Raw genomic sequence first — 24816 nt, 5'->3', positions numbered from 1 at the left:
ATTGGAGAAATTTTTTTTGATGTTTGGGAAGATAGTTGGGTTTTTTTGTGGTTGTGTGTGATGTTTGTGAGAGAAAAAGTGAAATGATTATGGGGTTGGATGTAGGGGTAAATGTTAAATTAGATGCTTGGGAAGGAGCTCTAGAATCAATGACCAATAAAATGAAGTTTGAATACATGGAGCATAACTTTAATAACACTAGAGATACAGGTGAGCAAGGGGTGCCGCATCGACACCTGGGTGCGGTGAAAAATGAGCAAAGGTTTTCGCGTTTTTCTAGATGAGCGCAGATAAAGAAGTTAGTCTAAGATTATAGATTTAGGGTAGCCACATAGAATATAGGAACTTTAACTGGTAAGACTATGGAATTGGTAGATGTCATGATTAGGAGAAAAGTTAGTGTGGTTTGTGTACAAGAAACGAAGTGAACGGGTGAGAAATCTTGGGAAATAGAGGATACCGGTTTTAAGCTATATTATAGTGGCAAGGATAGACACATGAATGGGGTAGGACTAATAGTTGCCAAGAATCTTGTAAAAAATGTAGTTGCGGTCATTAGGAAATGTGATAGGATTATGTTAGTTAAACTAGTTATTGGAGAGAATATAGTGAATGTTATTAGTGCAAGTGCCCTCCAAGTAGGATTAGATGATTAGACTAAGAGAGTTTTTTGGGAACAAATGGATGAGGTATTACAAGAGGTACCAGTAGGACAGAACCTAGTTATAGGTGGTGATTTCAATGGCCATGTAGGAGTAGATAAACTAGGGTATGAGAGGGTGCATGGTGGGTATGGTTTTGGTGATAGAAATAAGGCTAGAGAGAATATTTTAGATTTTGCGTTGGCTTCTGACCTAGTGGCGGCCAATACTATGTATAAGAAAAGAGAGAAGCATTTAATAACCTTCAAAAGTGGGTCAATTAGGAGCCAAATAGATTACTTTCTAATAAGAAAAGGGGACAGTCTAAAGAAAAAGGGACCATCTAAAATGCAGCGACTGTAAGGTGATTCCTGGAGAGAGCTTGACATTTTAACATAGGATTTTGGTACTAGATTTATGCTTTAAAGGGTAATACCAAACTCGGAAAGATAGTGGGCGCCACAGGACTAGATGGTGGGACCTAAAAGGGGATAAACTAGACACATTTAAGAATAGAATGTACTTAGGACTTGGAAGATGAGGCTAACACTATGTGAAACTCGATGACCAATTGTATGAGGAGAATCTCAAAGAAAGTTCTGGGAGAGTCGAAAGGAAAGGGACACAACTTTAGGAAAACTTGGTGGTGGAGGGAGGAGGTCTAAGCGGTAATAAAGATAAAAAAAGAGAGCTTTAAAAAGTGGCAGAATGATAGAACTAAGGAAAACCTTAAGCGCTACAGATTGGCCAATAATGAGGTTTAAAAAGTAGTGAGGGAGACTTAAGTTGAAAGCCTATGATGACTTATACACTAAACTAGATAGTAAGGAGGAAGAGAAGATATACAAACTTGCTAAGATAAAAGAGAGGAAAACAAGAGATTTTAATCAGGTTAAGTGCATCAAGGGTGAGGACTCTAAGGTGTTAGTGAAGGATGAAGAGATAGTGGAAGAACTATTTTGAGAAGTTATTAAATGAGGAACATGGAGGTAGGTCAAAGGAGGAGGAAGTAGGCAATAATAAAGAAAATTAGGACTATAGGTTCTATCATAGGATTAGAGACTTTGAAGTGGAGTTTGCACTTAATAAGATGAAATTGAATAAGGCTTTAGAACCTGATGATATACCTATTGAAGCGTGGAAATGTTGGGATAAGAAGGGAGTTGTTTGGTTAACTAGGTTATTTAGCAAGATTTTGTTGACTAGGAAAATGCCAGAGGAGTGGAGGAAGAGTATTTTAGTGCCAATATATAAAAATAAAGGAGATGTCCAAAATTGTGACAACTATAAAGGAATCAAGTTAATGTGTCACACAATAAAAGTGTAGGAGAGAGTGATGGAATGTCGATTGCGAGATATAATAGAGGTGTCAAAGAATCAATTTGGGTTTATGCCTGGTAAGTCAACAATGAAAGCGATCTATCTTTTGAGGAGAGTAATAGAAAAATATAAAGAAAAGAAATGAGACATTCGTATGGTTTTTATCGATCTTGAGAAAGCATATGATAAAGTATCTCGGGATATAATCTAGTGGGTGCTAGAAAAGAAAGGGGTGACAAAAGGTTACATTGATGTGATTAGGGATATGTATGAAAGTGTTGTGACTACTATTAGATCGCCTGCTAGAGAGACGATTGAATTTTCAATTTCTGAAGGGTTATACCAAGAATCAACCTTAAGGCCTTATCCTTTTGCTTTAGTTATGGATAAGTTGACGCACAAATATTCAAGATGATGTGCCATGGTGTATGTTTTTCCAGATGATATCGTGTTAATGGATGAGACTAGAGAATGAGTTAGCACTAAGTTGGAGATTTGGAAAAAAACACTTGCATCTAAAGGATTTACGATAAGCAGAACTAAGACAGAGTATATGGAGTGTAATTTTAGTAACAGTCACGATGAAAGTGAAGATTGAGAACCAAGAACTACCTAAGAGTGAATATTTTCATTATTTAGGATCGATTATCACGACGACTGAGAAGATTGGAGCGGATGTGGTCCACATAATTAAGGCGGGAGTGGCTTAAGTGGAGGAGTGTGTCTGGAGTACTATGCGATAAACGAATACCCATTATCCTAAAAAGTGTAGGTTTAGAGAAGAGAAAAAGATAGGGAATCAGTGAGACCTCATCCCCTTTTATATTGATAATAATGGGTAATTACAGGAGTGCCATCGGGCATAAATTATGGGCCAACCCATTACATCAATCAAGGGAAAATAAAATAAAATTAGAATAAAATATATGCAATATTATTTCCTATTCTAACACTCTCCCTTAAGCTGGTGCAAAGATATCTCTCATGCTCGGCTTGTTGAGAATGTCATGAAATGGTTTGCTCCCTATTCCTTTGGTGAGAACATCTGCTGGTTGGCCCTCAGTCTTCACAAATGGAGTACATATGGTGCCACTAGTGAGCTTTTCCTTGACAAAGTACTTATCAATCTCTACATGCTTGATTCTGTCATGTTGCATTGAATTATGAGCTATGTTAATCGCCGCCTTGTTGTCACAGTACAATCTCATGGAATCGGTGTGATGGATCCCCAAGCCTCTCAATAGTCTAATCCATAGCAACTCACATACACCCTAAGCTATAGTCCTGAATTTTGCCTCAGCAGTAGATCTAGCAACCACATTCTGTTTCTTATTTTGCCACGGTGATTAAGTTGCCTCCAACAAATGTACAATAGCTAGAAGTTAATCGTCTGTTAATGACTGATCCAACCTAATCTGTATCAGTAAATGCCTTTACACTAAGATGTCCATATTTTGAAAAATAGAGACCCTTTCCAGGAGAAGATTTCAGATACCTCAGGATTCTCATAACTGCCTCTAAGTAGGAATTTCTAGGGGCATGCATAAACCGGCTAAACATGCTCACTGCAATGGCAATGTCTAGATGCGAGTGAGATAAGTATATGAGCTTACCCACTAGCCTCTAGTATCTCCCCCTGTCCACTAGCTCCCCCCCCCCCCCTTGATCCTCACTTAGTTTCTGGCCTGATTCTCAAGGTGTGTCACATGGTCTACCTCCAAGCATTCCAGTATCCTTTAGCAAGTCAAGTACATACTTCCTCTGACATATGAAGATGCCATCCTTGGACCGAACTACTTCAATACCCAAAAAATACTTCAAATTACCCAAGTCTTTGATTTCAAACTCCTTGGCTAAGTATTCCTTCAACCGAGGAATCTCCTCAACAATATTCCCTGCCAAAACAATATCATTAAGATAAATAATAAGAGCTGTGGCCTTACCATGTGAGGAGTGTTTCACAAATAAAGTGTGCTCAGCTTGACTTTGCTTGAACCCGTATCTCAGCATAACTTGAGCAAACCTTTCAAACCAAGCCCTAGGAGACTACTTTAGCTCATAAAGTGACTTCCGGAGCCTGAAAGATAGTAGTATTCTCACAGAGTTCATCTTAGCAACCGGTGCAAATGTCTCCTCATAATCTACCCCATAAGTTTGAGTGAAGCCCTTAGCAACCAGTCTTGCTTTGTAGCGTTCTATGGTACCGTCTGCTTTGTGTTTTACAGTGTACACCCACTTACACCTAATTGGATTTTTGCCTCTAGGTAACTCCACTAACTTCCAAGTGCCATTCTTGCTAAGAGCTCTCATCTCCTCCGTCATGGCATGTTTCCATTCAGGAATAGAGAGAGCATCCTGAGAATTGTTAGACAGACTCACAGAAGAAATCTTAGACAGAAAGGCTTTATATAAGGAAGACAGATTAGAATAAGAGACATGATTAGTAATAGGATGCTGAGTACATGACCTAACCCCCTTCCTATTAGCAATGGGAACATCAAGATCTAAGAACTCAGGAAGAGGAACATTAGAATCAGAATTACCTGGACTCTCAGGAGAGGAGGATGACTCTGGACACTCATCCAGAGAAGAAGCTGGCAGTAGAGGAGGGGAAGTCTCTTGCATCCATGTGACTTTCTGTCTATCCTTGTCCTTGACATAAACTTTGCCTGCTACCTTTTTCACAATAACCGCCGGCTCATCATCCTCTATCTGTTCAACCATTAGCGGTAGTGGAACAGGAATCTCTTCACACCAAGGCTCCTCCTGAAGGGATGACTGGGACATAGGGGATGACTGGAAGTACGACTGAGACTCAAAGAAAGTGACATCCATGGAGACAAACCATTTGTGAGATGGAGGATGATAACACTTATAGCCCTTTTGGGTAGTAGAGTAACCTAGGAAAACACACTTAAGAGACCTAGGATCTAATTTACCACAAGTGGGTGAATGATTATGGACAAAACAAACACATCCAAAGGTCTTAGAAGGAATAGAGAACCCAGAAAAGGGGGAAGGGGGACTCGGGACTCGAACAAAACCTAAAGGGGTGTTTATTTTTTAAGGACTTGGGTATGAAGACGATTAATCAAATAAGTTGTAGTGAGAACCGCTTCCCCTCAATATGATTGAGGAACACGCATGTCAAAGGATAGACAATGGGCCACCTCACGCTTGTCTTTCATCAGATATACCCAAGGTTTTAAAAAGCGGCCACAACTGTTACGTAACACCATTACGTAACGGTTGTGGTGGTTACCGCCACCCGTTACGGCCACTTTTGCAGTGTGATTGAGATTCACAGGTGTGTCGGCCGTAACGCCTGTCGTAGCGATCGTTACTGTGTCGTAATAGTCGCCGTTACGTAACGGTTCCGAACTGTTTCTTTCGAAAACACACACAAAAAAAAAGCTGAAAATGGGAGAAGAGGGATAGAGAGAAGAGGGAAGATAAAGAGAGAAGATAGAGGAGCAAGAGATAGAGAGAGAGAGAGAGAGAAGAGGGAAGATGAAGAATATGTTATTGATTTGTTGAAGCTATAAGACCTATGCTATTCTATTCAACTGCTATCACTCAACCATTTTATTTGTGTGTGTCTATTTATATATTGTTTGAAAATAATAATAATAAGTGTGGTCATTATCTATTTGGCTTGGTTAAAATATGCATTTATATATATTTAGGCTCTTATTTATTATCTTATTTTTGTCATTGTTTATTTTATATATAATAGTTAGTGATTGATTTTTTATATAATATAAAGTCATTAGTTATTAAAATAAAATGTAAAAAACTCAGTTTATAGTGATTTAAAAATATGAAATATATTGGATCATATTTAAAAATTTATAAAAATTGATCAATATTTATTTTAAACCCAATAAATATGATCATGGAAAAAAAAATGCATATCAGTAAGTTTTTTTTAAATTGTGCGAAAAATAAAAAAATTCACAGTTCCGGTTACCGCAACCGTTACGCTACGGCCTTTACACCTCGCAACCGCAACCACGCCACCGTCACCGTTACGACGACCGCAATCGCTTTTCAGAACCTTGGATATACCCAAGTGGCCCTAGAACAGTCATCTATGAAAGTAACAAACCATTTTTGACCTTTTAAAGACACAAAACGGGAGGGACCCCATATATCATAATGAATCAAAGAAAATGGAATAGAACTTTTATTAACAGAAGGAGTAAAAGAAGCTCTGTGTTGTTTTCCAAGTTGACATGACTCACACTGAAAATCAGACACATTGTTTTTCTCAAAAATAGAAGGGAGAAAATGCTTAAGTAGTAAAAATGAGGGATGTCCTAAGCGATGGTGCCACAGCCAAAGGTCTTCCTTAGTGGATGGTAACTGAATAGATGAATGAGCCGGCTTGTCCATCTGATCTAAAATGTAGAGACCATGTTCCGCTCTACCACTGCCAATCCTCTTCCCCATGATAAGGTCTTGAAAAAGACAATGATCAGGAAAAAAATGTTACGCTACAATTCAAATCATGAGTAAGATGACTTAAAGATAAAAGATTAACACTAAAATTGAGAACATGGAGTACAAAAGATAAAGGAAGGGAAAAGGTGGCATGAATTAAACATTTCCCTGACATAGACGACATAGTACTATCAGTAATATGCACTTTTTCCTGACTTCAGGAGGGGGTATACTCTGAGAACAAATGAGAGGAACCCGACATATGGTCTAAAGTACCAGAATCAATAATCCATCACAGTCTTATGAGATAGCAATGCATATGTGTAGAAAGCCAAGTTACCTAAATTGGCAAATGACGAAGAGGATGCATCTGTGGTAGAAGTGTTAGAATAGGAAATTGTTAGAATAGGAAGTATTAGAATAGGAAATAGTCGGTTGTATTCTTATTCATTCCTTTTTTTGATTTCTCAGACTATGCATGTAATTGCTCAATTATCAATAAAAAAGGGAATGAAGTCTAACTCATTTCCTAACTCTTTATTTTCTCTAAAATTACATAGTATCAGAGCCTAAACCCTAGCCCATACCTTATTCTTGTCTACCGGCAGCTCTATCTTCCCTAGGAGCCCAGTCGGTCACAGTAGCCTCTCACCCAGACCATCGTCTATCATCCCACAGTCCATCCAGGCCATCGTCAGTCTCCTACGGGGTCTGTCAGCACTCTAGGGCCTCACCCAGGCCATCGTAAGGCACCCTAGGGCATGCCGACAGCTTCTCTGGCTTCCTTGGTTTCTATCGGCATCTCCTAGGCAGCCGTCGAATCTCTCTCGACTGCCGACTCTCTCTCTCGCAGCGTCGTCTCTCTCGCAGTCGTCGACTCTCAGCGTCATCTCTCTCTCTCTTTTCTTATACAATTGTAATGGTGTATGAGGAGTGCTTCTAATGGTTGGTTAGTTAAAATAAATAAATAAACAAAAATATGTAAAAATGATGTTACGTTAAAAAAAAAAGAAAAAAAAAAGAAGAAGCTTATTTTACTGATCTCTTTGTGGTCATAGTGTTGGTTGTTCCTCCACTATCTTCTAGTTTGTGATTGGCACTGGGTTTGAGGGTTACTTAGTAGCATATTCATGGCAGATTTCATTAGTGAGTCTACACCCTCTCAGCCACCTAAGAGCGAGAGTTCCCTTATCCCTTCTACTATGACTGATAATCTCAACCCTAGCCTTAAAATCACCACTTCTCTATTCAATGGTCAGAACTATCTAGCGTGGTCGTAGAGTCTGACTATTTTCTTGAAGAGCAGAGGGAAGATGGGGTATGTTGATGGCAGAATCTAAGCACCCCTCACCACAGACCCGAGTTATGATCAGTGGGAGATCACCAACTCCCTTATTATAGGTTGGTTGATCCATTCTATGGTCCCAAAGATTGGAGAGGGCTATCTCTCTATGGACACTGCACAGGATATTTGGGAGGCCGTGAATACCACTTACTCCTGAAAAGGGAACTTCTCACAGTCTTTCGAGTTATGTCGCTCCATTGAAAGGTCGGTACGAGGTGAGATGACGATCCTCCAATATTTTACCTTCCTTAGTAATGGGTGGAAGCGACTTGATCACCTTTAGGATTATAAGCCTGTCTGTCCCACTGATTCTGCTGGTTACCGAACATTTGTGGCGCAAGAGAGGGTCTTCAAGTTCTTGGAAGGCCTTAATGTGGAGTATGATCCGGTTCGAAGCAGAGTACTTAGCATGGATGTGTTTCTTTCTCTCCAGGAAGCCTTTGCTTTTGTGCAGAATGAGGAGAGTCGCCGCTCTGCGATGCTTCCTTTTACTACTCCTGATCGATCGGCCTTGGTTTCTGCACCCCCTCGCGATGGAGACCGTGTGTCTCGTGGTTCTCGTTCTTCCTTTGAGAAGGGTAATCTTTTCTGTGACTACTGCCATCGACCTCGCCACACACGAGAGACCTGTTGGAAGCTGCATAGGACTCCTTCTGGTGGCCGAAGAGACCGTCCTAGTACTCGAGGGGATAGGTCTGGTCAGTCTAGAGGCCGAGGGGCCAATGCTCGGGCACATCATTCAGACACTATTGAGCCACCATCTTCCTCTCCTGTTATCTCCCCTGCTGCTGATATTTCGGGGTTATCTGCCTCGGATTTTGAGATTGCTCTTCACCACTTGTTGGACCATCGGGCCTCCACTTCTGCTACAGGTGCACCCTCTTCTCCTTTTGCCCATTCAGGTAACTTGGCTTCCTTCCCGTGTGCATTGCTCTCTCATATGAGTATACCATGGATTATTGATTCTGGTGCTTCCGACCATATGTCTAACTCCTCTAATTTATTTTTAGAGTATAACCCCTCTTCAGGTCAGGAAAAAGTGCGTATTGCTGATGGTACTATGTCCTCGGTGTCCGAGAAAGGTTTCATTCATGCTACCTCTTCTCTCCCTTTATCTTCTGTCCTCTATGTTTCAAATTTTTGTGTTAATCTTTTATCTTTGAGTCGTATTACTCGTGACTTAAATTGTAGCGTGATGTTTTTTGTCCTGATCATTGTTTTTTTCAAGACCTCATTACAAGGAAGAGGATTGGCAGTGGTAGAGAGGAACATGGTCTCTACATTCTGGATCAGACCAACAAGCTGGCTGACTTATCTCTTCAATTACCATCCACCAAGGACGACATTTGGCTGTGGCACCGTCGCTTAGGACATCCCTCTTTTTTATTACTTAAGCATTTATTTCCTTCTGTTTTTGAGAAAAAAATTTGTCAGATTTTCAATGTGAATCTTGTCAACTTGGAAAACAACACAGAGCCTCTTTTGCTCCTTCTTTTAATAAAAGTTTAGTTTCATTTTCTTTAATTTATTCTGATGTATGGGGTCCATCCCGTTTTGTGTCTTTGACCGGTAAAAAATGGTTTGTTACCTTTATCGATGATTATTCCCGGGCCACTTGGGTCTTTTTGATGAAAGATAAAAGTGAGGTTTTTTCTGTGTTTCAAAACTTCCATAAAATGGTTTGTACTCAGTTTAGGGCGATTGTCAAAATTCTACGTTCTGATAATGGAGGAGAATATATTGACTCTGGCCTTGCCACTTACTTCGCCACTCATGGCATTATTCACCAAACTTCATGCACTAATACCCCACAACAAAATGGTGTTGCAAAACGCAAAAATTGCCATCTCCTTGATATCGCCCGTTGTCTATCCTTTGAGATGTGGGTTCCTCGATCCTATTAGGGGGACACGGTTCTCACTGCTGCTTATTTGATTAATCGTCTTCTTACCCAAGTTCTTCAAAAACAAACACCTCTTCAAGTTTTGTCTGGGTGTACCCCTTTCGGGTTCTCCATTCCTCCTAAGACTTTTGGTTGTGTTTGTTTTTTCCATAATCATTCACCTACTCGTGCTAAATTGGATCCCCGGTCTCTTAAGTGTGTTTTTTGGGTTATTCTGCCACCAAAAAGGGTTATAGGTGTTATTATCCTCCCACTTACAAATGGTTTGTCTCCATGGATGTTACTTTCTTTGAGTTTCAGCCCTATTTTCCGACCCCCCCGGTATCACAGTCATCCCTTCAGAGGGAGCCTTGGTGTGAAAAGATTCCTATTCATGTAAACAGATAGTGGATGATGAGCCAGCAGTTGTTGAGGGAAAGGAAGCAGACAAAGTTTATATCAGGAACAAGGACAGATAGCAAGTCACTTGGATGCAAGAGACTACTTTTCTTCCTCTACTGCTAATTTCTTCTCCGGATGAGTGTCCAGAGTCATCCACCTATACTGAGAGTCCATGTAATTCTAATTCTAGTGCTTCTCTTCCTATTTTTTCTGATCTTGATGTTCCCATTGCTAATAGGAAGGGGGTTAGGTCCTATACTCAACATCCTATTAGTAATCATGTCTCTAATTCTCATCTATCTTCCTCATATAAAGTTTTTCTGTCTAAAGTGTCTTCTGTGAGTCTACCTACCAATTTTCAGGATGTTCTTTCTATTCCTGAATGGAAACATGCCATAATGGAAGAGAGGAGAGCTCTTCGCAAGAGTGGCACTTGGGAGTTAGTAGAGTTACCTAGCAGCAAAAATTCAGTTGGGTGTAAGTGGGTGTACACGATAAAACATAAAGCAGATGATTCCATTGAACGATACAAAGCAAGACTGGTAGCTAAGGGCTTCACTCAGACTTATGGGGTGGATTACCTTGAGCCATTTGCACTGGTTGCTAAGATGAATTCTATGAGAATTTTACTCTCTCTTGCTGCAAATTTGGATTGGCCCCTTCATCAATTTGATGTGAAGAATGTCTTTCTCCATGGAGATCTAGCAAAAAAAGTCTATATGGATATTCCTCCTGGTTTTGCCAATGCTAAGTCCAACGGTAAAGTATGCAGGCTCCGAAAGTCACTTTATGGGCTAAAACAGTCTCCTAGGGCTTGGTTTGAAAGGTTTACTCAAGCTATGCTTAAATATGAGTTCAAGCTGATCACACCTTGTTTGTGAAACACTCCTCACATGGTAAGACCACAGCTTTTATTGTCTATGTTGATGATATTGTTCTGACAGGAGATGATGTTGAGGAGATTCCTCGTTTGAAAGAATACTTGGCTAAAGAGTTTGAAATCAAAGACTTAGGCTATTTGAAGTATTTTTTGGGCATTGAAATAGCTCGGTCCAAGGATGGCATCTTCATATGCCAAAGGAAGTATGTACTTTACTTGCTAAAGGAAACTGGAATGCTTAGAGGTAGACCATGTGATACACCTTTAGAACCGGGTCAGAAACTGAGTGAGGGTCAAAAGGGAGATCCAGTGGACAGGGGGAGATACCAGAGACTAGTGGGCAAGCTCATATACTTATCCCACTCACGTCCAGACATTGCCATTGCTACAAGCATAGTGAGCCAGTTTATGCATGCTCCTAGAACTTCCCACTTGGAGGCTGTTATGAGAATCCTGAGATACCTGAAGTCTTCTCCTGGAAAGGGTCTCTATTTCTCAAAACATGGCCATCTCAGTGTAGAGGTATTTACTGATGCATATTGGGCTGGCTCAGTCACTGACAGACAATCAACTTCCGGATACTGCACATTTGTGGATGGTAACCTAGTCACATGGCGACGTAAGAAACAGAATGTGGCGGCTAGATCTAATGCTGAGGCAGAATTCAGGGCTATGACTCAAGGTGTATGTGAGTTATTATAGATTAAACTATTGTTGGGAGACTTGGGAATCCATCAGACTGACTCCATGCGACTATTCTGTGACAACAAGGCCGCAATCAACATAGCTCATTATCTAGTTCAGCATGATAGAACTAAGCATGTGGAGATTGATAGGCACTTCATCAAGGAAAAACTTATTAGTGGCACCATATGTATTCCATTTGTGAAGACTGGGGACCAACTAGCTGATGTTCTCACCAAGGAACTAGGGAGCAAATCCTTTCATGGCATTCTCAACAAGCTGGGCATGAGAGATATCTTTGCACCAGCTTGAGGGGGAGTGTTAGAATAGGAAATTATTAGAATAGGAAGTATTAGAATAGGAAATAGTCGGTTGTATTCTTATTCATTCCTTTTTTTGATTTCTCAGACTATGCATGTAATTGCTCAATTATCAATATAAAAGGAAATGAAGTCTAACTCATTCCCTAACTCTTTCTCTTCTCTAAAATTACAAGAAGTAGGGGCTCGACGGTCTAGCAAGTGACGAAGAGCGATCTCAAACTTTGAGGCAGATAACCCCGAAACATCAGCAGCCGGTGAGACAACCGGAGATGAAGGTGGTTGCTTAACCATGTCAGAAAGATATGCCTGAGCATTGGCCCCTTGACCTCTAGACTAACCAGACCTACCCCCTCAAGTACTAGGACGATCTCCTCGGCCACCAGAAGGAGTCCCATGCAACTTCCAACAAATCTTTTGAGTGTGTCGTGGTCGACGACAGTAGTCACAAAAAAGATTATCCTTTTCAAAAGAAGAACGAGAACCACGAGTCACGCGCTCTCCATCTCAAGGGGGTGCAGAAACCAAGGCAGAGCGGCCAGTAATGGCAGAAGAAAGCATTGTAGAGCGGCGACTCTCCTCATTCTACACAAAAGCAAAGGCTTCCTTGAGAAAATGAAGCGCGTCCATACCAAGTACTTTGCTCCGAAATGGATCATACTCTACATGCAGGCCTTCTAAGAACTTGAAGACCTACTCTTGCTCCATAAACTTCCGGTAACTAGCAGAATCAATAGGATAGACAGGCTTGTAATCTTAAAGGTGATCAAGCCGTTTCCACCCATTGCTAAGGAAGGTAAAATATTGGAGGATAGTCATCTCACCTTGTACCGACCTTTCAATGAAGCGACGTAACTTGAAAGCTTAGGAGAAATTCCCCTTCTTGGAGTAAGTAGTAGCTACAGCCTCCCAAATATCCTGGGTAGTGTCCATAGACAAGTAGCTCTCTCCAATCTCTGGTACCATAGAATGTATTAGCTAACCCATGATTAGAGAGTTTGTGATCTCCCATTGGTCATGTACTTAATGCCTGTATCCTGCCATCAACATACCCCATCTTCCCTTTGCTCTTCAAAAAAAATAGTCAGACTCTGAGATCATGCTAGATAACTCTGACCATTGAATAGAGAGGTAGTGATTTTAAGGCCAGGGTTGAGAGAATCAGTCATAGTAGGGTATAATGGAACTCTCGCTCTTAGGTGGTTGAGAAGTAGTGGACTCACTAATAGAATCTGCCATGGATACTCTACTATTTAACTCTCAAACACAATGCCAATTACAAACCCAAAAGATAATGGTGGAAGGAAAGACACGACTACCACCATAAAATCATAAAGAATTAAGATTTGTGTGTGTGTGTGTGTGTGTGTGTGTTGAAAACAAAGAGTAAGTTTACAGGGGTCTAGACCAAAAAACAAGAGTTATAGTCATCAGGTTCATACTAGTCGTCAAAGAAGGACTCAGGCTGATCAATGAGTTGTCTGGAAGTGTTCTAAGAAACTACTAAGGGTGCTAATAGACCTATTAGGGAAATCTAGGGCTGCTAACAGGCCTAGAGGGGGCAGAGAAGGCTTCAGGTGAGTCGTGAGGGGAACAGAGACGGCTTCGGGTGTGTCGTGAATCTAACCCAAGCACTGCTAGGGAGTGCGAGCCCTAGGACCACGCGGGTGTGGCCCGAAATCAACCAAGGGACGTCGGAAAAGGAGAAGAGGCTCTAACTGGTGTTGGGTGGACTGTAGGGCTATGCTGATGGTGGCTAACAGAGAATAATGTGAGTTAGCTCTGATATGTAGTTTTAGAGAAGAAAAATATAGGGAATTAATGAGACCTCATATAAGAATAAAATATATACAATATTATTTCCTATTCTAACAAAAAGGAAGTTCTATAGAATGTCTATTAGACCAGTAATGTTGTATGGGACGAAATGTTAGGCAACTAAGAAACAACATATAGAGAAGATGAGTGTTGTTGAGATGAGGATGTTAAGATGAATGTGTGGCAAGATTAGAAAAGACAGAGTTAGAAATAAATATATTTGAGAATGGGTAGGAGTAGTACCGATAGAAGATAAGTTGAGAGAGAATAGATTGAGATGGTTTGGTCATATATAACGGAGACAAACAAAGACAGTAGTGAAGAGATGCGATACAGTGACGGTATATGGTAGTGTTAGGGGAAGGGGTAGACCTAAATTGACTTGGACTAGTATAGTAAATAGAGATATGAATCTCCTTAATTTGACTAACGAAATGGCCTTAGATAGAGTCGAGTGGAGAAAAATGATTCATACAGCCGACCCCATTTGATGAGAATTAGTTTGATTTGGTTTGGTTTGGTTTAGGTAAACTAGAAAACTCCATTTGTTAGGGGAAACATGCTTCTATGATAGGGTGCTTCCAATACAGGTATAATGCTCTTCTAAAAATATTGGGGAAAAGTTGAAATGTTTCTGATACTTTTGGGAAACATTAAAGGGAAACTCTAAAGAAACTAAGGAGATGAAAAAATATCTTTGCAAAAACTACTTGGAAATTAATCAAATATTTACGGATTCTTTTTTGAAAGATTTTTTGCAAATATACAATATGTAAACAAGTTTTAAATCTGTCATAGGAGAATGATTTGAGAAATTTCAAATGAGACACAGCTACCATTATATGTTTTCAGTAATTGTTTTAAAAGTTTCCTTTGTTTTACAAATGTTTCTACTAATATTTCTACTAGGTTGCCCATTCGATTCTTCGACTGTTTTCATTTCCTCTACTTGTTTTGTCCACATTTCCATTGTTTCCTTCTTCAGTTTCCTATTCTGGAAACTATGTACAAGATTGGTGATGATGTGAATTTCACTGCACAATCAAAATTTTAACTTTTGGCATCTTTTAACATCTGACCTACACTATAGTCAAATCGTTCATTTATCTTTCTGATATGTTTTTCTTCTATTCATCAGATTGTTGGCTTCGATCAGAGTCATATTGTTGTTCTCTACTCACCTTTGTAATTTGCTAATTCAGGTGATCTATTCAAACGAGGAGAGGAAGTTCAACAGAGACATAATTGTTGGACTTATTCGCAAGGACTTACTGAACCTCACAGAATACAACATGCACCTGGCAAAACTTATTGATGCTGGGAGGAATAGTGCGTAATAGGAACATCAATTGGGTTCTTGTTCTACTCTTAGGCATTCAACATTGCTAACTAGTTGCTTATGCTATGCAGAATCTGCTACAGAATTTGCAATTTCTCTTCTCCAGACTTTGTTGATTCAGGAGTTGAGAGTTAGTGTATCTGAATTTCCCAATTTGATTGATGTGTTGGCAAAGGTACATAATTCTTTGTTATGTGTGTTATTAGTTATTAAGGTTTTTGTTCTGATGTTTAGTGTTATGGGATTGAAAGCTTTTTCCAAATTGCAGGTTGCAACTAGACCTGGAGCTTCTGACTCTTTACAACAGTTGGTCGAGACTGCAAGGAATCCTGCTGCTAATGCAGCAGTTCTTTCTCTTGGCAAGGATGACAAGGCTAAACCATCCATAGAAAAGAAGGTTACTGAATATAGTGCTGCTTTTTATTTATTGACAGCTGACTTGGATGGATCTTTGAAATCGAAGATTTAACTTATTAGGCTGACGGAACAGGGTTCTGATAATGCTACTATTCTAACAAGAGAAGAATATATCAATGCCGATTCTAGGGCAGCAGATGACCCTGCCAGCTTTCATGATCAGGTTTTTTCTGAATGCTAATTAGAAAACATATGTTTGAGTTTGATTTCTGGTTCTGAAAAAGGAAAATGATGAGTAGATAATATGACATTTCTTATATTACCTGCATTTACGTGTAGATGGCACTTAGTTTTGATTTCATTTTTTTTTTGTCTCTCTGTAGAAATTTAATGTATAAAGAGAAATGATTGTATTATTGATTGTTGTATGTTATATATTACAAATGGTGAGGGGCTCCTTATATAGGAGATGTAGTGGAGTAGGTGGTAGTAGGTGGTAGTGGTAGGTGTGTAGTAGGTGGTAGTAGGTGGTGGTAGGTGTAGTAGGTGGAGTAGGTGATGGTATGTTTTAACAGCCCCCCGCAAACTCAAGGGGGATAGGAACTAACCAACTTGAGTTTGGAGAGAGTAACAAAACAAGAAAATAATCTGAAAAATAAAAAATGGATAGGAGACACTGTATACTCGTGTCAGACCGTTGTAGAAGACTGTATGGTTATGGCAGACCGATGTAGAAGACAGTTTATGGGGTCATGTCGGACCGTTGTAGCAGACAATGTTGTGACAGTTGTTGTGACAGTTTACGGAGTCTTGCTGGACCCTTGTAGAAACTAACCGGAATCAATGTCGGGACAGTTTACAGAGTCTTGTCGGACCCTTAGAAAAGCTAACCGGAATCAAATGTCGGGACAGTTTACAGAGTCTTGTCGGACCCATGAAGGAGCTAACCGGAATCAATGTCGGGACAGTTTACAGAGTCTTGTCGGACCCCTAAAAAGTCGCACCCTCAAAAGGTGTGCCAATCTTTCAAAAGGCGTGCCATCAAAAGGCGTGCCCAATCCATCAAAAGCCGTGCCATCAAAAGGCGAGCCCAAGTCATAAAAAGATGTGCCGGACATGATGGCGAGGCGCGTCACCACATTGGCTTGCGCGCCCGTTTTGTCGTCTGGCGTCAAGTGGCACGCGATGCGCGTGTCTGCCTTGGCTATTTAACCAAGGTTGAGGCAGAGGCTGTGCAAACCAGTCTGAAACCGCCGAACATTTGCATTCTGAAATACTCTGTAAACACTCTGTAACCAATCCTTCTCTGAAAGTACCAGTCGGAAATCGTTGCGTCGCTGAAACACTCAGCAACCCAAAAAACATGGTCTCTTCTTCCCGTTCAGCTACCCAGAATATGGCCTCTTCGTCCCGTGGTCTGCTCACTCTCTTTCCCGACCTCAACGAGTCAACAAGAGAGATAACTGGTGCGGTGGCCAGTGAACCTCAATCAAGCGCCTCTGGTTTTGCTCCGTTGAACTTTCCGATGCGGTCGGTGGAGCAAAAAATGGCGGTGCAAATTGATATTGAGGCCAATCAGTATACTTTGAAGTCATGTGTGGAGACCATGACGGCGGTCACAAACCTGTCGCACCGGCTGCAGAGTAGGACAAATGAGGTGCAGCAGTTAAACACCCAACTGGCTCTGCTCCAGCGCATGTATAAGGATGCGCGAGCTGAGATAAGTGTGCTAAAGGCGGAAAATAAGGAGCTGAAGCGAAAGGCCACCGTGATGTTCCAATTTGGAGGACCGCCATATGCTGTAGTGGAGGAGCAGGGAGGAGGCAACTTGCTTGGTGGTCTAGGAAGCACGGAGGCAAAACCGTCAAGGGCTGCGCAGGACGGAGGCAAGAAGAAGAGACCGGCGGCAGAGTAGATAAGAAAAAAATCCCGCCTGTGGATGTGTTGTTTGTTTTTGTTGTTGTTGTTGTTGTTTTTTTTTTTTTTTTTTTTTTTTTTTTTTGTAAAATTGTGATCGGGGTTGATCCCTGAGATGAATAAAATAGGGTTTGTTGTGCAAATTGGTAAATTGTGTTGGGGTTGTTTTTTTTTTGGTGTAAAAGTGTGATCGGGGTTGATCCCCGATATGAATAAAACAAATGTGTTGTGCAAACCCAGATGGTAGGAAGGACATGCAAAAAAAAAATCAAGTGGTGAGAATGTTTGATTTTTTTTTTTTTTTGTTGGTGATAAAATATATATATTATTGGTGGAAGGAGGAGGAGTGCCTACGGAAGTATGACTCAGTGATTGGGTGGAGATATGACACTAATATATTGGAAAATATTAAAATAATAAAATATATGTATAATAAAATAATATACAAGTGGATGAGGGGACAAAAGTGATGAATGAGGGTTTCTGCCTATTGTCTGGGTAGATAGAGGTTTGGTTGTAAAGTAAGGGGAATCATGGATATGATGAAAGTGGGTCTAGTGGATAGAAAAAGGGCCCAGAGAGAGAGGGCGTGGGTTGATTAAAAAAAATGAGAGAGAGAAAAAGTAAAGTGAGTGCGTCACGTTTCACAAGAATCCTCACAGGCTTATTCATGAATTTCCTGGTGATTTCAAGAGCCTCTGGTGGCATTGTGGCAGAGAACACCCCAACCTGGATTTTGGGTGGCAGCAACTGAGAACACCCCAACCTGGATTTTGGGTGGCAGCAACTGGAAAATATCATAGATCTGATCTTTAAAAACCTCGTGACAGCATTTCATTAGCTTCATCCAAGACAAACATTTTGATGCAAACAGGGCGAAGTGATTGTCTCCGCAACATGTCAAACACACGACCAGGAGTACCAACAACAACATGAACCCCACTGGGGAGAATGCGCTGATCTTCGCGCACACTAGTCCCTCCAACACAAGCATGAACCTTCACACTTTGCTGGGCAAGTTCACGAGTGGGTGGAAGAACCAAAGCTTGGCACTCAACCAAGCTATACTCTAGCTGCTGCAGAATTCCAGAGCAGAATGGTGCAGTGTTTCCAGTTCCAGACTGTCTCGTCATATGAGGTGAAGAATTCTTCTCCATCAGCCTTACACATGACTACAGATTGCACAAATCTTTGTTGATTTTATCAGCGGAATAGGTTGAGGTCCGGCGGGCGGCCAAGGCGAGGTTGCCGCCCGCCGGTGAAGCGAAATTACGAGATTCTTAACCTTGCTCTGATACCATGTAGAAATTTAATGTATAAAGAGAAATGATTGTATTATTGATTGTTGTATGTTATATATTACAAATGGTGAGGGGCTCCTTATATAGGAGATGTAGTGGAGTAGGTGGTAGTAGGTGGTAGTGGTAGGTGTGTAGTAGGTGGTAGTAGGTGGTGGTAGGTGTAGTAGGTGGAGTAAGTGATGGTAGGTTTTAACACTCTCTCTCTCTATTTCCTGTGCTAGGGAACTGCAATGTTTATTCTTATGGTCAGAGTCCTATGATGAGCAAGAATTGGATGGATTTTTTAGTAGTTTAAGTTTGGTTGTGAAACTTAGTTGTGTGAGTTTTGAGAAATATTTGTTCACTTATTTAGCCCTGAAACTTATAGGCTACACATAATGTGCATTTGATAACTTATGATTCCTTGTGATCAAAATTTTATAGTTGTGAATTGTGGTGGTGAAAAGATTGAGGAGAACATGATTTTGTACATAGACTGCGAGTGACAAAGCTGCCAAAATTCAGGCAATGTCTGGTTGGCCTTGGCAGAGCTGATTATTTAATTTCACGCATGATTCTCTCAACTCAAAAATCTGTTCCTTAGTGCTCATCTTCTCTCTGTCCCTCCCTTACTTTTCTTTTCTTAACTGCAACTCCACTTGTGCATGCAGTAGGCTTCCATTTTTGGCAGGTCTGATTAGTATCAACTTTCATCTCTATGTTCCTTTAGTTCCTTCTCAGCATTTTCAGCTGCTCCAATGACTTTCAACCTTCATGTCAATCTTCCTTCCAAATTTTACTCATCAGGAATCAATTCTTTTTCTTCTCTTCACATTTTGTAGCAAGTTTCATCTCTCTTTCTCTGTATTGCTCTCACGTGCTTTCTGCTGATCCCCAATTAATGTGAAATGAACAAAGAGAGTCTATAGTTACTTTTCTGTTCTGAGTTAAACAGACCTGGAGGGCATTTGTGTCTTTCAAAATATGGGAAGGACTAAATCTAATTTAAATGTGAAATCTGTTGGCTATATATTCAGATATGCATGTAAATATGTATTTATATATGCTTATATTTTTCTTATAACTGAATGGGTAATTGACCTGGATAGCTTACGTGATACATGAGGTTTATGGGTGATTGTGTACATTCATATGAGGTATCTGAGCTCAAGAAATGGGTCAGGAACACCTTCCTATATGCATCAAAGAAAGATATAGACAATAATATTTAAAAAAACAAACAAACAAACAAACAAAACAAAAATAGTGTATGTATCAGGTTTTTTTTTGTTTTTTAGTTTAGTTTTTTTTTTTTTAAATTTTAAAATTGGGAAGTCTGGATTCATCTTGCATCTTTTAGTACAAAATAATGGTGTTTCATTAATTTGTTGTGTGAATGTGTTGTAGGTTTCCACGCTATTTGCAGAATGGTACAAAATATATGAACTCCATGGAACAAATGAAACAACTTGTACTCGCTTTCTCTCACAACTGCAGCAAAGTGGTTATTTTAATGGAGATGACATGTCTGATCGTTTCTTCCATCATCTCATGGTAACATATATATTTTTTTCCTTTCATGTTTAAAGCTGCCTTCTTAAATAAATGAGTTGCACTTGTTTCTTTTTCTTCATCATCATCGTTAAGTAATAATTATTGGTTCAGGAACTTTCTGTCGCATGTTGTCTGTCAACTGTGGGGATTAGCTCCAGGTCCTTGTCTTTCCAGTCTTCTCACACATCACAGAACCTATCATTTCTTGCCATTGATGTGTATGCAAAACTTGTTGTTTTGGTTTTGAAGGTATTACAATTTCTGATGTTCTTCTTGCTGTTCTGCTAGTAGTAATGTATAGTATTGTCAAGATCATAATTATTTGTCCATTTATTCTATATCATTCTGTACTTTCATGTGTTCTTCATCCTCTGTCTGTTAGCATGACTTGAGGCTTGTTTGTTTTCAGTACTGTGTGGCAGAGCATGGACCAAATAAACTTCTTCTTTTGCCAAAGGTCTAACCATACTGTATTTTGTCTAGGTTCTTTTTATGCTTTCCCAGAACATGATTTTAATGCTGCATATGAATTTGACAGATATTATCAGTGACTGTTAGAGTCATTCAAAAAGATGCTGAGGAAAAGAGAGCATCTTTTAATCCGAGGCCATATTTCAGGTTGTTCATTAACTGGTTTTTCAATCTTCTTGCTCCTGATTCCATAATAGAAGGTTGTAGCTTTCAGGTAAGAGGCATATTTATTTCAAAAAGGCACATTTATTTCAATCATCATATTTCAGTTTCTGCATAACTAATGCTGCGGATTGGGTGTTTCCAGGTGTTAACTGCTTTTGCAAATGCTTTCCATTTATTGCAACCTCTTAAAGTTCCGGCTTTCAGGTCAGCATGCTGGACATTCGGAATGTGCAACCCATGTTTTTTTTTTCTTCACTTGTTTGTCTTTCATTTGAAGTTTCTAGCACGCAATTCATGACAGATCAATGCTGTATTTTCAATTTGTTGAATCAATAATATTGATTGGAATTTGTTTGAACATTCATGTGTTAGAGTGCTGTGGTTGTTACTGATGTGAGCTGTAAGAGGTTTCTTACTATTAGAAAGAATAATGACTCGATTACTTTTTTGACACTTTTAAGATGATTTCAGTCCTGTATGACGGATTAGTGCAGGATTTTCAGTTGATATTATTCATCCGTTGTGGCATCACCATGAAATATTTTACACTTACAACTTTGCTCAAACACAGACTGTTTTCGCACCTCTGTTTGCTTATCTAACTAATAATCAGATGCTGCAGACCTCCGCTGGTTTCCAATTGTCTGATCTGTTTATGGGTTTCCTAAACAGCCCGCTTACTGTAATTTAAGACACTTGTACTGATTTTGAGTTTCATTAGCTTGTGTAATACTCCAATTATTGAGAAGATCTTTTATGTGCTGGTTTAAATTAATTTCTGGTGACCCTTGCGTCATATGCTCATACTTTTTCTTTCTTTACATGTTAGTTGGAGTTATCTGGAACATAATTTACTTTTCTGAATCAATAATGTGGTAATTATTCGCATCATGTTTCTTGGTCCTTTTGTATGTTATTGAATTGCCCTGCGCTCTGATTTTTCCCTGCAAATCTTTAATATGGATCCTGACGACCTTATGGTGACTGATTTTAACTGGATAGAAATTGTCACCAATTCACCAATATGTTTGCATTGAATATTTATTGTTTAGCACCTGAGCTCTACATCTGAGGCATTTTGGATAATGAGCTATTCTATAGAATTTTCGGTTTTGTCAGTGATGACTTGGTGATGGTGATTGCAGCTTCGCATGGCTTGACCTCATAAGTCACAGGAGTTTTATGCCAAAGTTGCTTATCGTCAACCCTCCAAAAGGCTGGCCTCATGTTCAACGCTTGCTGGTAGACCTGTACAAATTCATGGAGCCATACCTGCGCAATGCTGAACTGGGAGAAACAGTTTGCTTCTTCTTCTCTCTCTCTCTCATTTTTTATTTTATTTTATTTATTTATTTGGGACAGATCCTTGAGGAAAATTGTTACTTGCTAACTTTTTCTTTTTTTTATAATGCAGATTCATTTTCTGTACAAAGGCACTCTGAGGGTGTTGCTTGTGCTGCTTCATGATTTTCCAGAATTCCTCTGCGATTATCATTTCAGCTTCTGTGATGTGATCCCTTCCAGCTGCATTCAGATGCGAAATGTCATCCTTAGTGCTTTTCCACACAATATGAGGCTCCCTGATCCTTCTACTCCCAACTTAAAGGTGCTTGGGTTGGCTGGTTAAATTTGTATTTACCCTAGTTATCAGCATCAGGGCCATGATTAACTAATACTTCCTCTTTTCAATTCCCTTTGCAGATTGATTTGCTTGCAGAAATCAACCAGTCACCACGTATTTTCTCAGAAGTTGATGCTGCTCTGAAAGCCAAGCAGATGAAGTCAGATGTTGATGAGTATCTCAAGGTACTCTGGAGTTTCATCAACACTGTCCACTCTTATGCATTTCTGCTTCTGCGGTTTCTTTTTTTTTTTTTTTTTTTTTTAAAATGTTATTTTGGCTGTTTGTTTCCTCTGTTTTGATATTTCAATGCTATGATTTTCTGCAGACAAGATACCAGGGAACATTCTTGTCGGAACTGGTACAGAGATTGCTGCTGACGCAAAATGAAGCAACACAAGCTGGGACCTGGTACAATGTCCCCTTGATAAACTCCCTTGTTCTTTATGTTGGAATGCAGGTAATTCTTTTCTTTTGCCTTATATTTGTACTGCCGTCTTTTCACCATGGCTCCCCCTCCATTAAATTTTTTTTTTTTCCCAATCAATTATCTATGTTGAACATAATATACAACAGTTAACTAGGCCAATAAAATAGACATCTCGAATATAGCTCTGAAATTCTTCCCATCATCTCTCTTTGGAGTTGATCGGTTTACAGTTTAAACAAATGTTTAGTTATCCAGATCCATGGTTGTTAGAACCTTACAATTCACGATTTGATTCATATGATTCGAAACAAAGTTTCAAGTAAAACGATTCAATTCATTACGTTGAATTTTAAATTAACTGCATCTTACAATTTGATTAAGATTCACTACTATTCATTGCAATTCATTACAATTTGGTTCTGTTTGTATAATGTATGAAATGACATTGTTTTAGCATAATGAAAAGAAGAGATCAACTAATAATAGTGATATACATAGTTATATATATATATATACTTGTATATTAGTTATATTGACATTTATTTTGTTTTAAACACCATATGTATATACATATGTAAAATTACATAGGTTAATAAAATGAATCTTAAGGCTCACGATTCAATATGGTTCATGATTCATTATTTTAGCAAAATGATTAACGATTTGACAACAATGTCCGAAACTAAAGAAATGACTCTTTCTAACGTATTATGGCAGTAGTTACATTTCTTTAGTTCTGGAATATGACACTGGAGTACTTCCGTTGTATGCATCATTTCAGCTGTAATAGCACTACTGTGCACCACAACCTTAAAGTACGCAAGGAGTGTTTTATAAGCATTTCTTCTATCTGCATACTAATGTCTTTTTCCTGCAGTAAAACCAGAACTATCACTAAAATTGTCCCCTCTCTTGGGATTTTTTGCAGACTATCCAACAACTAGAAGCAAAAAATCCACATCCACTTGCACAGATGACAAACAATGATTCCGTGGAACTTTTGATTGCCATGGACATCTTCTGGATCCTGATTGCAGACTTTGACTCCGAAGGGCGTTATCTCTTCCTCAATGCAATCGTGAATCAGCTACGCTACCCAAACAACCATACACATTTCTTTTCCTATGTTCTTCTCTACTTGTTTGTGAATGCTAACCAGGTTAGTTTCTCTCTCTCTCTCTCTGTTGAACATAAATTACAATTTAGATTCATAGGATTTGTTTGCCTGCAAGTATAACCAGAAAAATTGAATTCTCCTGAAATGATGTGGTTGAAACTGAGAGAATGAATAGTAATAACTTGTTGATCTTTGAGAATTACACTAGTTAAGTCTAGGATCTTTACACTAGTTATGCGAAATGCGATCTGCTCACGGCTTTGCATTCCTTGTTGGACAGGAAATTATACAGGAGCAAATAACAAGAGTTTTGTTGGAACGACTGATTGTGAATAAACCTCATCCTTGGGGGCTTTTGATTACCTTCATTGAGCTCATCAAGGTAACTTCAAACCACCACCAAAGTGTTGTTCGGCCAGTCATATGTTCTCTTAAAATCTGTTTTTTTTTTTTTTTGGGTCATGCAGAATCCAAAATACAACTTCTGGAGTAGGTCTTTCACGAGGTGTGCACCAGAGATTGAGAAACTTTTTGAATCAGTTTCGAGATCGTGTGGTGGGCCTAAACCTGTAGATGAATCAATTGTATCTGGTGGAATTCTTGATAGTATGCACTGATTCTGGAAGATTGGATCTCTACATTTGATGTGGGTGTAATGTAAGTTTTAGTAATTTTCTTGTCATAACAAATTACAGCTTTGTTAGATGACTGACAGAGTAACACCAATTCACACTGTTTGAATAGAATATTTGATTGTGGTTATTATGCAAAGCTGGCTGACTATTCCAAATCTTTTTACCTAATAAAAATAATTAAATACTTTCTAAAAT

General features: G+C 39.4%; 1 protein-coding gene across 3 annotated transcripts in view; it reads left to right on the top strand.

The window, feature by feature from the left end:
- The window catches only part of LOC114256935 (uncharacterized), a 62721-nt gene extending 37905 nt beyond the window's left edge, over positions 1-24816 (top strand). For all 3 annotated transcript variants that reach the window (XM_082879605.1, XM_082879590.1, XM_082879596.1), the window contains 16 exons: positions 14938-15064; positions 15146-15249; positions 15343-15471; positions 15565-15654; positions 20036-20182; positions 20294-20431; positions 20592-20639; positions 20721-20867; positions 20961-21022; positions 21964-22117; positions 22233-22424; positions 22520-22624; positions 22768-22899; positions 23798-24028; positions 24267-24368; positions 24454-24816. In XM_082879605.1, coding sequence (XP_082735731.1) covers positions 14938-15064; positions 15146-15249; positions 15343-15471; positions 15565-15654; positions 20036-20182; positions 20294-20431; positions 20592-20639; positions 20721-20867; positions 20961-21022; positions 21964-22117; positions 22233-22424; positions 22520-22624; positions 22768-22899; positions 23798-24028; positions 24267-24368; positions 24454-24603 — 2058 coding nt within the window. In that variant the 3' untranslated portion in view covers positions 24604-24816. The remainder of the gene's footprint in view (positions 1-14937; positions 15065-15145; positions 15250-15342; positions 15472-15564; positions 15655-20035; positions 20183-20293; positions 20432-20591; positions 20640-20720; positions 20868-20960; positions 21023-21963; positions 22118-22232; positions 22425-22519; positions 22625-22767; positions 22900-23797; positions 24029-24266; positions 24369-24453) is intronic.

Source organism: Camellia sinensis, chromosome 1 (genome assembly GCF_055761805.1).
Source record: "Camellia sinensis isolate YWXY chromosome 1, ASM5576180v1, whole genome shotgun sequence".
Lineage (NCBI taxonomy): Eukaryota > Viridiplantae > Streptophyta > Magnoliopsida > Ericales > Theaceae > Camellia > Camellia sinensis.
The sequence above is the reverse complement of the archived record's forward strand: the minus strand, read 5'-3'. Positions and strand labels throughout refer to the sequence as shown.